The 12,825-nt window shown below is 39.7% G+C and overlaps 1 protein-coding gene across 1 annotated transcript; it reads left to right on the top strand.

The window, feature by feature from the left end:
* The first annotated feature begins 1,393 nt into the window (after window positions 1-1,393).
* On the top strand, window positions 1,394-12,155 carry SUMO2 (small ubiquitin like modifier 2). Its single transcript, XM_081218525.1, has 4 exons — window positions 1,394-1,565; window positions 3,195-3,326; window positions 8,861-8,932; window positions 11,712-12,155. The coding sequence occupies exons 1-4, from the start codon at window positions 1,545-1,547 to the stop codon at window positions 11,772-11,774; spliced, it is 288 nt and encodes a 95-aa protein (XP_081074651.1). The 5' UTR covers window positions 1,394-1,544; the 3' UTR covers window positions 11,775-12,155.
* The last annotated feature ends 670 nt before the right edge of the window (window positions 12,156-12,825 follow it).

The following is a 12,825-nucleotide window of genomic DNA, read 5'->3' as shown; positions in this document are numbered from 1 at the left end:
GGGGCAGGTCTGAGAAGTAAATTCAGGAATTTTAGTTGAGATTTGCTGAGTTTGAGGTGCCTCTAGGACATCCAAGTGGAGATGTTCAGAAGTCAGTTGGATTTATAGGCTGGAAATTCAGAGAAAGATCTGGACTAGAAATCTAGACTTGAGAATCATTAGCAAATAGATGGTAATCAAAGTGGGGTGAAGTCATCTCAGGAGAGGGAATAGAATGGGAAGAGAAACCGGTCCAGAGCAAAACCCAAGGAACATTTAAGGGAAGGGCTGAGAAAGAAAGAAATTGCAAAGGGATCAAGGACAGGCCAGAGTCATAGCCCAAAGTCACAGGGAGGGATTTCAAGAGGAGTGACGAACTGGGAAGCATCCTGGACTCAGCAAAGAAGTCTGCGGTGACCTTGTAGAGAGCAGTTTTAGTGGAACCAGGCACCAGATTGCAGTGCGTTGAGGAGTTAGTGGGAGGTGAGGGAGTGGAGACAGCTGGCGTGCACATTTTTTTCAAGATATTTGGCCAAGAATCGAGAGAGATACGGTGGTAACTTCAGAAGGAACTAAGAGAGTCATTTTCTACGGTAACGGCTAATGTGCGAGTGGAAGAGAATAAAGGACATAATCAATAAAACCTACCGAGAGGAGCGGGAGACATCCACGGCACAGATGTTAGGATTGTTCTTAAGGCAAGAGGGACCTACTTCAATTTCTGAAGGGATGTAAGGAGGAAGTGATCGATTGGTTTGGAAGCTTGATATCGGGTGCTTCTCTCTGATGGATTCTGCTTCCTCTAGGAGGTTGGGAGCCAGGCAATGAGTAAGGAGTTTGTAGGATGAACCTTTTTCCTCAGCTAGTCAAAGCACAGGGTTTCCAGCAGGACGGAAGTAGTCACGGCACTAAGGCAAGAGCCTGGTGGGAAGCGGGTTGAGGCTGAAGCTTTAAAATCCGAGGGAAGAGAGGCTGAGAGGAAGTGGGATATTCCTCTGACCCTGAGGAAAGCTGTATTTGGGCCACCGAATGAGAGGTTATTTTCCCAGAACCTCGTGCTGGGGCTTTGATTTAGGCTCCCCCTTCCTCGTCTAGTCAGTCTGCCTTCCCCGGCTTGTGTGTCACGCCTAGGCCTCAAGCCTCCTCGTCCCCAACGAGGACCAGCTGGAAGCCATTTTGATTAAGCTCCACCACAGAAGGAGGACAATACAGCCCCGCCCAGAGCTAGGCGCGCCCCCGCGACGGCCCGGGTGCGCGTGTCCGCGCCTCTTCCCGCCGGCCTGGCGGGCGCCGGGCCCACGCTGGGGCGGTGCGGGGCGTGGGGTGGCGGTGGTTATGTAAGCCTTGCGCGCTCCCGCGAGGCGGCAACCAATGAGGAGCCCCGGCGGCTCGGGCTCGCGCACGCAGGATGGGGGGAGGGAGCGCACGACGTGCGCGCGCCCTCTCCCTCCTCCACCGCTGCCGCCTCCTTCTTCTGCCGCTCCTGGTGCTGCTTGTGTGCTCGTTCGGTGCGGACCTGGTACCTCTTTTGTGAAGCGGCAGCTGAGGAGACTCCGGCGCTCGCCATGGCCGACGAAAAGCCCAAGGTGAGCTCGGCGCCGGCCTCCGCGCCTCGCCGCGCGGCCGGGGTCACGGCGCGGGCCGGGGTCCGGCCCGAGCCCGCCGCGGGTTCCCCGCGCCTTCCCGGGCCCCCCACGGGGCGGCCGCGGCTCAGGCCCCGGCGCTCCGCGCCATTTTCCTCCCTCCCCTCTTCCTCCCTCCCGCGCGGGAGGAGGCCCCACCGCCCTCCCCCGCCCCCGGCCGCCTCGGAGTGCGCGCCGGGCGCGAGTTGGGCGGGCGAATCGCGGACACCCGCGGGCCCACCGGCCGCGAGCTGGGCTTCTTGGGCCTGCTGGCCAGGCGCGCGTGACGAGGGGCGTTAGGGCGCGCGGTGTCCCCACCCTCGGCGGACCCCGCGCCGGGCCGCGGCGGGTGTTGCCGCCTTGGCAGTGGTGAGGAGTTCCCTCCTCCCCGGGCTTCCCCCCTCCGGGATGGGGGCCGCAGGCATCTGGGGACCCCTGCCCCGGACCGCACTGGCCGGCTGAGGGCTCGGGGCGAATCAATGGGCTGCTGATGGGTTGGAAGCCGGATGCCCGTCGGCCGTCGTGAGGGGCCGGGGTTGGGGGATTCCCGGGGAGTATTTCCCACATTTTTTGTCGGAATGGGCAGGGGCTTTTCCCTGGGTGCCAAATAACCCCTAACCTGCCGAGACCATGTGGTTTCGCGAAGTTGGAGGCAGATGTACGAGCAGAGAGACTTCGTAGGGCTTAACTTTTCAACGCGGGTTTTGAGGCTCCAGGAGGCTTTTCCCTGGAGGACTCGGGCACGCACTTCTTCCTGGCACACGGGACTTTCTTTTGGTTTGTTTTGTGACACCCTCCCCCCTCCCCTTTCCATTCTGAAATGGTTTAGGGGCTACAGAATTCCTTCTACACTTGATTTTGATGAACTTCAGATTGGGTCAGAATCTACAAGGAAGACTTGTGGAATAAGTCTGCAAGGAATAAAACTGCATTTGACTCATGACAACAAAGGGGAGGGGAGAATAAGCTCATAACTAAAAATAAACAAAAATGAAGCTGCTCATAGAAGCGAACAATAATAGTGGTTCTGAGTTATTACCGCTGCTTGGGAGAGAATCAAAGGATATTCCTCAATTAGCTGGTGGTGTTTTTTTTTTAATGTAGCTTGAGATTTGTTATTAAGCTGATTTGGTAACTTTTTAACAAGAGATTTGTAATGAGTTTTGAATTTCAAGCTCTAGATTTTTTTCTTGCATTCTGTACTCAAAGCATTTTGGAAAGAGAAAGGATGCTTATTTTTAATCTTTTTAGAGGAAAGACATATTTTGAGAGTGATACAATATATGTCATTTAAAAAAACTCAGATTCAAGAGGGCATTGCAGTAAATTGAGGGAGATCCATCTTTAAAAACCAGTTGTCGACACTGATAGTATTGGATGTAGACTGCTTTTCTGTTTCTGTGACATCTGTTTAATATTGTTGCTTCAGGGTTTCTTATCTTTCAGATTGATTTCAGCAGCTGCAAACAGCTGTATGCTCTGTTATAAGAATGAGAAACCTGTTGATTTCTGAAGCAGCTTGGGCTGCTGCTGCTTTAAAAGGTGTTTGTTCTTCACATTTTCCAAATTCTACTTTTATTTTTCTTTCAACAGGAAGGAGTCAAGACTGAGAACAACGATCATATTAATTTGAAGGTGGCGGGGCAGGATGGTTCTGTGGTGCAGTTTAAGATTAAGAGGCATACACCACTTAGTAAACTAATGAAAGCCTATTGTGAACGACAGGTGAGGAACTGACTTGTATACTTCCACTGAATAAAACGTATTTTAAAAAAACAAACCTTATTTTCTTGAGAATAGAAACCAGCATAATATATCAATAGATTATCTTTGGTAGAATGAATATGTACTTATATACTTGATATGTCACAATTTTATCATACACTTGGTTTGTTGATTCTTCATAAAATCCCTTAGGGTGGTTAATACCACATATGATTCTAGTTCTATGCCAGAAATGCATCAAATTATTTTCACATTATGTGGTTTGTTCCCAAGGGGATGCAATTTTACTTTTATAAGAAAATAAGAACGAACTTGGTAAAATTTCTTGTCAGGCTCTTTTTTAACAATTTAAAATTTGTCTTGTGTCAAAACAATTTATTTCGGGTGTTTTAACCAATTTGGAAATAAAGTTAAATGTGAGTTTAAGGACATTGCAATTTTCCTGAAGCATGTAAAAATCTTTTTACACTAATAGTAGAGGTCAAGAGATTTAACCTCCTGAGCCAAGCATATATACATTCCTGTATTATAAGGATATTTGAATTTTACTCAGAAAATAGTAAATTTTTTACATCAGAAGAGGAAGTAGAAATGAACAGATACTGGGAGGTAAATGTAAACTTTAAGACAAAGAAGCTTCCTTTTGTGTTGTTGAGTCTGTAACAATTCAAAGGTAATTTTAAAGATGACTTTTGCAAGTATAACAGAAACTGGTAGATCAGTTAATCCAACAGTAACCTGGCAGAAGTATTTTTCTTGCTCAACCCTGGATGTATAATATATAAAAGTTTGGAAAATTATTTTATTAGACCAAAACAACTTATCTACATTGCAAATTCACCTCCTAAAAATAGGTTCAAAACAGAGTAAGGTTAAAACCTCTACAAGTTGGGAAATTGAGTTTGAGTTGATACTTGGGCCTTCTGCATGAGACTGAAGGGCTTCTGAAATTGAAGATTTAAACTTCTTTTTGAGTTTGAAGCTTTATTTTATGCCTAATTTATTTATAACATAATAAGAGTACTGTGGTTATAATTTTTTATCTTCATAAACTTCTTCATAGTTCCTTACAAAGATATGCCCTTCAGTGTACTTTCATTTAAAGAATTCTGGTGAAATCCCCTAACAGGTAGTAAATATGTACTTATTAATTGTGCTGAAGAATTTTTGCACTGGTATCTACCATATTTGAATACTAGTACTCCTTCAGGTTCCAGGGGAATTTTAAAAGGTAATCATTTTGTAGAATGTTTATGTAGCAAAACCTTATACAACATAGAAATTCATGCTTAGATTTGGTGACTTTCAACAAAATTCTCCGCATATCTTACCTAACTTTTCTCTAATTATTAAATTTTAGTTTTTAAATGGTCATATTTTTCAACACTGACTATGAAAATTTTCAAACTTAGAGAAAAAAGTTTACATTGAATACCCATGAGTCTACTGCCTAGATTAACTGTTACCAATTTACTGTATACATCTATTGATACTCTCTGTCCATCCTAAAATGGTCATATTTAAGACTTCACATATTTCCTGTAGGGCCCCCAAAGGAGCTTTTTATCTTTTTTTTTTTTTTTTTTTTTTTTTTTTTTAACCAGATGCCTATGTGCTGGGGCATTATACTGTGTGCCAGAAAAAGTAAAGCACATCCTGTGTATTCTAGATTATCCTTATAGGAAATTGTCTTATAAGATCTAGTTAGTGGGTCAATCAAGAATTTTTTAGTTTTTCTGCTGTTAAAGTAAGTCTACTATATTACCCAGGGTAAATAAAGTTTTTCTTGATTTTTTTCAGTTATTAGTAATAAGATTGGGATTATATTTGACTAAACTTGTTGGGGCCACTCTTAACTTGCACTAGAGGAAAAAGAACGTTGGTAATCCATAAAAAATATAATTCCACTGCATATCTGTTGGAATGCAAATATGAAAATATTATCCAGGAAGAATTTGGAAAGATGTTTATTCCCATTTTCTTCTTAAATTGGGGATAACCTCAGAGTTTTGAGTGAAACAAGATCCCTGTTTACTTTTCAGGTGGTTTCTCTGGTTCTAAGGAAGAGGGAGTTGAAGTATCATCTAATTGGGCTGATTCCCTGCTTTCTAAGTGTAGTTACAGGTTATTAAAAAAACTAAAATATTTATCCGATCTAATTTGCATAGCTAAAGTTTTTTTGGCAGGTGAGACTTCTTAACCAAAGATTTCCTATCAAGATTAATTGAATGCTCATATTTACTTTCTAATGAACTCATTTGGTATTGGCTCTCTGGAGGAGTTCCAGTGAATGCCTAATGGGCATCTAAAACTAAACATACAAAGCAGGACTCTTGATTCTACTAGAAATCTTTCTCTGTTGTCCCCACTCAGTAAATAGCACCATTCTGCATCTAGTTGTCAAAACCTTAGGGTCCTCTTTGATGATGCATCATAACAAGTAAAATCCATCAGTGAATTCTGTTCTCTATCTAAACTTGGTCCAGCACAGTAGCCACAAGCCACGTGTGAGTGTTTACCACTTGAAGTGTGGCTAGTCCAAATTGAGATGTGCTGTAAAGTGTAAAATGAATGCCAGATTTTGAAAACTTGGTGTGAAAAAAGTTAAATATCTCAATTTTTAAAATGTTGATTATATGTTGAAATGGTAGTATTTTTAAATATGTTGAATTAAAACATTTTTACTAAACTTTTACCTTATTTTTAACTTTTTAATGTGGCAACTAGAAAACTTAAAATACCATATGTGGCTGACATATTTCCATTGGATAGTGCTGAGCCCTCAACCATTTTTATTCTATTCCTGATTAACTACTACCTCAGGGACTTACCTGATTAATTCAAAGTGCCCCTGTTGCCATCACTGAGTCCTCGCACTCTTTTTTGTTTGTTTGTTTTGATTTGTTGTTTCGTATTGATTATTGTCTGTATCTGTCTCTGCACTAAAATGTAAGCTTCATGAGCATAGGGCTGTTTTATTATACAACTATTTCTCTAGAGCCTAGACCAGTGCTCAGCATATAGAATGTGTTCAAATGCTTGTAAAAGAATAGAGAACATTCAAACCTAGTATTTCTGTAGTAGTTGGTTTCTAAGTAAGTTTTTCATTCACAAGTAGAGTTAGACTTCGCCCACTTTATATCAGCCACATATCCTTCAGGCAACTGATTGAGAGCATACTATTCCATTCTAGTGTAAATCTACCCCAACATTGTTCACTAGATTGTCAAGTGGTTTCAGAGAGCACAGAATAATTGGTTTAGTCCAGTTCATTTTTGTGAAATGAAGAAATGGGGACCCGAAGAGAGAACCTCACACAGTTCTTCTGGAGCACAACTCTAAAGCTCAGGGATGAGATTTATACAGAAGAGGAAACCAAATACTGGTTTAATGCAAATTCATTGTTTGAATTTACATGGTTTATGGAATCTTAAAGGCAAGTTTCCTGAATTTTGGACTTTTGATCTCTAGCAAAATAAAAGAGCTTTTATTGATAAGGAAAAGCATAAAAACAGGTGGCAATAAAGGAATACAATTTGCTTGTGTTCTACTGGCCCTGCCTTCCCTTCGCCCTTATTTTGAATGGCCACGCCATTGGATGTAGTGAAGGAAGAACCCAGCATATAGAAGATGCTAAGAGTTTTGTTGAAGCAGAGTCTCCAATGGAGTGTTTGTAAGTAGATAATACTTAGTATTAATGGCTTGGCATTGAATTCTTGGTTACTTTGTGTAATTGCAAACTAAATTTGAAAGTCATGAGGAATGAATTAGGTTATGGCTGTCACCTACCTGGTGGGGGATTGCTTGTATTCCTTAAGACAAGGGCTAGTCTGGAAGTGGTATGTGTCAAAGACCAGAGTGTTGTGTTGTGTTTTCTGTAATATTTATTTATTTACCTATGTATCTATCTATCTGCACCGGGTCTTAGTTGCGGCATGTGGGATTTTTGTTGCAGCGTGTGGGATCTTTTTAGTTACGGCATGCGAGATCTTTAGTTGCGGCATGCGGGATCTAGTTCCCAGACCAGGGATCGAACCTGGGCCCCCAGCATTGGGAGCGTGGAGTCTTAACCGCTGGATCACCAGGGAAGTCCCGAAGACTAGAATTTTAAAGGAAAGAAGTATGATTTTCATGTGACAGGTAGTTTTAAAGACCAATTCAGTGAATCATTGTTAAATAAGGGAATACAGTTGTTAAACAAGTGTTTATTGAACAGTTCATTTCAGTATTTCTAGTCCTAGGAACTCAGTTTAATTTTCTCTTAAATATCAATTAAAACAGGGAGTTTTTGTAACGAGAATTATAGTTTGTAATTTGAGCATGATACAGGAATGACTTTGTGTAAGATGCTTCCAAGAAAGGTATTTTTCAAGTTAAAATATTCAAAGCATACCTCCGAAGAAATCTTGTCCTCATTTGGTTGCAGTTACCAGCAACTTTACTATTTTGCTCCTTTCCCCTTCTCCCCACCCCTATGTCAGGTAGGTAATTCTTAATAATGGAGTCCCCTTTGTAGAAAGGGGCATATTTAAGCTCATTTATCTCCTTAAATGCACATAAAAATTTCTTGACACTCCCTTTTTGTAATAAAGCTGCTCAACTTAGCTTTAGGTTTATTTTCAAATAAAAACAGAAAATGAAGCATGCTTAGATACTGCTTTTCATCCATTTTATTCCATCAGTATTTAGCACCTACCGTGTGCAAGATACACAGTATGTAACTAAGTCTAGATTTCTGTCCCTACCGGAGCTTATTTTCTAGTACAAGGTTGACTAATAATTGCAGGCTTGGGTAAGTACTAAGGAGAAAAAAGCAGGTGCTTCTTTAGAGCTGTTCCAGGATTTTCTTGGATGTAGATTGTGGTCTTATAGATGGTTTTAGGGACCAGTTATTGCCTTGTGTTCTGTTGGAAATGTCCTTACTGCCCAAGGATAAGAACTTGAATATGCCAGTGGTGTGCCTAGTATTGTGCTGGGCTGGGGCTTAGGTTACTGTTACATAGTGGTAGGAATTGTTTGGATAGACATGAAGGGAAGGTAGCTTTTAGGCAAAGTTTTATTTTAATCATTACACATTTTTTAGGTGACTTCAGTTTTCATATTATTAATGGGTTTTGTTTATGTGTTTGGTTTTGGAGCGCTTTTTAATGTGCGTTGAGGAATGTTGACGTGTGCATCTGTTGCTTCAAATTTCCTTTTAGTATCTAACTCATTTAAATGCACTGTTTGACTCAAGGTATGATCTATTCAAGCTTGAAGTAGCTATGGTCTCAAAAGTAGCTATGGCTCTCAAAAACAGCTTTTTTTCTTTCAGTCCTTTTTAAGAAAAATCATTTTTCCAATGAAAATCAAACATAGTATAGTTTAAAGAAAGTGAAAATCACCCCAAATCATTTAACCAATATAGAAATGTTAACATATTGATGATCATTTATTTAGGTCTCTCTTTTAAATATATTCATGGCCAAATATGCATGTAGTTTTAGTTCTTACTGTTTCTTTACATTCTTATTGCTTTTAAACTCTTTGTCCAGGGTTTGTCAATGAGGCAGATCAGATTCCGATTTGACGGGCAGCCAATCAATGAAACAGACACACCTGCACAGGTAAAAATGTCTTTGTGCTAACTAGAAAAACCAATGTTTTTTATAATTTTCTCAACAGCTTTGTTTATTAATTTGTGAACTTCTAGTCATTGGAATATAGTTCTTTACCAGAGTTCAAAGCTGTGTAAAATATGGCCAAAAGGGAACAGAAAGAAAAAATAGATTCAGGAAGTGCCAATGGTTTTTAAATATTCAGTTATCACTTAGTAAAACTAGTAGGTCGTTTTACTTTAATCCGTATTTTTCCTCTTGCCAGCATTATTTGGAAAAAGTAAATAAAATTCCTGTTTGTTACTTCAGAATGTTGTTTTCCTTTTGTTTTCATTGCTGCAGCTCTAAATCATACCCAGGGATCCCCATTAGATTGGTTGGCTGTTTATCCTAACCATTTTAGCCCCTCATGAATTCTCTTGTACCTATACTTCTGAACTGAAGAGAATCTAGTGGCTCTAACTGCAAGTCTCTTGATAGCTTATGTTTCACAGGGCTGTTGATAATAGGTGGCTTTCCATACCCTTACTACAAAAGGTGTTGTCTGATCCCTTAATCTCTTTACTTATTACTTCAGTTGTTCTGTCACTTTGTAGGGATCGGCTGGGCTATCTTCTTTAGCAGAAACTTTTTGTTTCTTTTTACCTTCTGAAATTCCATTCAAGACATTCAGTTTTGGGGGAAAAAAACTTTGATAGCAGAAATTTTAAATTGGAGCCCTTGTCCTTTTGAATTTGTTTTATCACCCCATGAAAACTAGAAAGCGATAAATATGGTATGAGTGAAGCAGAAAATCCAGATTGTGGTTTTGTTGATAATCTTCAAAAACTTGAAATATCTATGAGTTGTACTTGAGGGAAGAATATTTTGAAGAAATTTCTGTTGATGAGTCTCTAAGAAGCAATTATAGTATGTAGCCACTAGGAGGAGCTGAATTCTCTTGATGAATGAGAGAGAGAAAGCTCTCTTGTATCCTATGAAGGCATTTAAAGTTTCACTATAAAATTGAAAAACATTTCCAGTAGTTTCATTTCAGTGGATAGGCTGAAGACCAGTTTTGATGGTTTTAAAAGAATAAGAAGAACCCATTATGCTAAACTCTGATGGTAATGTATTTTCTGTTTTTGTTTTTGTTTTTTTGCGCTGCGTGGGCCTCTCACTGTTGTGGCCCCTCCCGTTGAGGAGCGCAGGCTCAGCGGCCATGGCTCACGGGCCCAGCCGCTCCACGGCATGTGGGATCCTCCCGGACCGGGGCACGAACCCGTGTCCCCTGCATTGGCAGGCGGACTCAACCACTGCACCACCAGGGAAGCCCTATTTTCTGTTTTTTGAAGCCCTCACCCACCACCAAAAAAAAGTTATGGGACTTGTCTATTATGCTAGCTGCAAATAATTAAACCTGAGGAGGATTTGTTCAGTACTGCATTTATAAAATCTTCAAACTGAATTTGGAATTGACCTCATTTTAGTATTTGGAATTGAATTTATTTTAGAGTGAAATTGATTCATTTTAGAATTGTTCTTCCAGTACTTATTAAATAGCAGAATTGTATAAATTAGAACATCTGCTTAGCAGCCAATTTTAATAGCAGTATAATTGTTATGTACTCATTCTCTTAAGTACTTCACTTTCTTTGACTCATTTAGTTCTCATAACTGAATATTCCGTTTTACAAATAGAGAATTGAGACTTAGTCATTAATATTTTAATGCTTTAGTCCTACTTTTAGTGTATTTGAACTTCATTAGAAACAGTTCCCTTTCCTGTCTTTAGATGCCCGCGGTTGTTGTTTTATCTTCAAAATTACCAGTTTTTAGAAAATTTTTCTTGGGTAATTATCAGCATTATAAACTATTCCAAAGCTTGTTTACCTTACAGTGTTGCCATATGTACCAAGACCTTCCTGCTGTCAACATGGTTTTATGTATAATGTGTGGGTAGAACCTTGCAAACTTAATAGCATTTTGAATTTTGATGTTTTTTTTAACAAGTCTGTTTTTGCTCATGCTCCTCTTCTTTTTTTTTTTTATAACATCTTTATTGGAGTATAACTGCTTTACAATGATGTGTTAGTTTCTGCTTTATAACAAAGTGAATCAATTATACATATACATATGTTCCCATATCTCTTCCCTCTTGCGTCTCCCTCCCTCCCACCTTCCCTATATCCCACCTCTGTGTTCCTCTTCTTACTACATAGTGGTAACCACTGTTTTGTGCATAGGCAAAGATATATTCATATTATACACATACACACAAACTTAAAAATATATATACAAATATAATACTATAAGCTGTTTGCTGCCTAGTTTTTAAATTTTTTTAGCCTAATACCGTATCTAAGGGATATTTCCATTTCTGCATGTGTAAATCTACTTATTCTTTAATAATAGGTACATGGTATTTCATGTATGCATGTACCATATTTTTTGGGGGTTGATATTTTGGTTATTTTCAGTATTTTGCTCATCTGAACAACATTGCAGTGAGAGCCTTTATACACATCAGTTTTATTTTCAATAATTAAAGGTGAGATGATTTAACTTATGGACATACTCAGCTTTTTAACTTAAAAAATCAATTTTCTGTAATCTTCATAAAAAAGACCAAGTGAAAAATTATTTAAACCTAAGTCTTATGCTACTTTAAGCTGTGGGACATCTAAAATAATGAACACTGGAACCAGGTGGAACTCGTGCAGATTTTCAGGCTATTTAAGTCTGATAGTTATAAATTTTAAGAGCTAAATAACCAGTGGCCGATTGTTTTTTTTCTCATTTATGCTAGTTGGAAATGGAGGATGAAGATACAATTGATGTGTTCCAGCAGCAGACAGGAGGTGTCTACTAAAAAGGGAACCTGCTACTTTACTCCAGAATTCTGTTCCTCCAGACCAAGAAGACATTCTCAATTAGAAAACCGCAATTTGGTTCCACCACATCCTGACTACTACAGTATAGTTTCTCTATTCTTTCATTTTCCCCTTCCCCATTCCTTTATTGTACATAAAGTAACTGGTGTATGTGCACAAGCATATTGCATTTTTTTTTTTAACTAAATGGCCAACGGTATGTTTTGATCGACATCAAATGGAGATGGAATGGGGAAAAATACTGGTTCTGTGAAGATACCCCCTTTTCTCCATTAGTGGCATGCTCATCAGCTCTTATCTTTATATTCCAGTAAGTTATTTTGCTCTCACTGTTTAACAAAAAAAGAACAACATAAAAATTCTTGCATACCTTGTTCGATTGGAGAATTTTAATGTTTTTCATTTATCATTGTAAAACCAAGGACAATTTTATAACTTTTTTGTACGTAGCTGTTACATGTAGGGCAATCTGTCTTTAAGTAGGGATAAATTACTCTAAAAGAAATGAATCCTAGATAGTTTTCCCTTCAAGTCAAGCGTCTTGTTGTTTAAATAAACTTCTTGTTTAAAATGAGCTGTTTTCTTTATTCTGAGGAATATTAAATAGAAAGTTGAAGCTTAGAGAAAAACATGACCTGAATAGGCCTACTAGAAGTAACATTTCAAGGAAGAAATAAAGCTACTTTGCATTTCTGACAGACTAAGCGAAACAAGGAATAACAAAGTTATATAAATGACTAGCAAGGAATGTTTCAGCCGCCTCTTTGTTCAAAAAGTTTAGGCAGTTCCAAATATGCAACTTTACTAGCAAAAAAATTGGGTCTTGTGGATTTACTCCCATGTTTTTTTTTTTTTTCTTTATCTTTTTTTTTGTTTGTTTGTTTTTTTTTGCATTATGCGGACCTCCCACCGCTGCGGAGCACAGGCTCTGGACGCGCAGGCTCAGCGGCCATGGCGCACGGGCCCAGCCGCTCCGCGGCATGCGGGACCCTCCCGGACCTGGGCACGAACCCGCCTCCCCTGCATCGG

Source organism: Mesoplodon bidens (assembly GCF_964165515.1).
Source record: "Mesoplodon bidens genome assembly, chromosome: 19".
Lineage (NCBI taxonomy): Eukaryota > Metazoa > Chordata > Mammalia > Artiodactyla > Ziphiidae > Mesoplodon > Mesoplodon bidens.
Note: the sequence above shows the minus strand (reverse complement) of the source record. Positions and strands in the feature narration are given on the sequence as shown.

Excerpts from the sequence above, each read along its gene's own strand:
- SUMO2 (XM_081218525.1), top strand. The coding sequence starts at position 1,545 with ATGGCCGACGAAAAGCCCAAG. Across the intron at positions 1,566-3,194 it reads TGGCCGACGAAAAGCCCAAG|GAAGGAGTCAAGACTGAGAA; the intron begins GTGAGCTCGGCG and ends TTCTTTCAACAG. Across the intron at positions 8,933-11,711 it reads AAACAGACACACCTGCACAG|TTGGAAATGGAGGATGAAGA; the intron begins GTAAAAATGTCT and ends CATTTATGCTAG.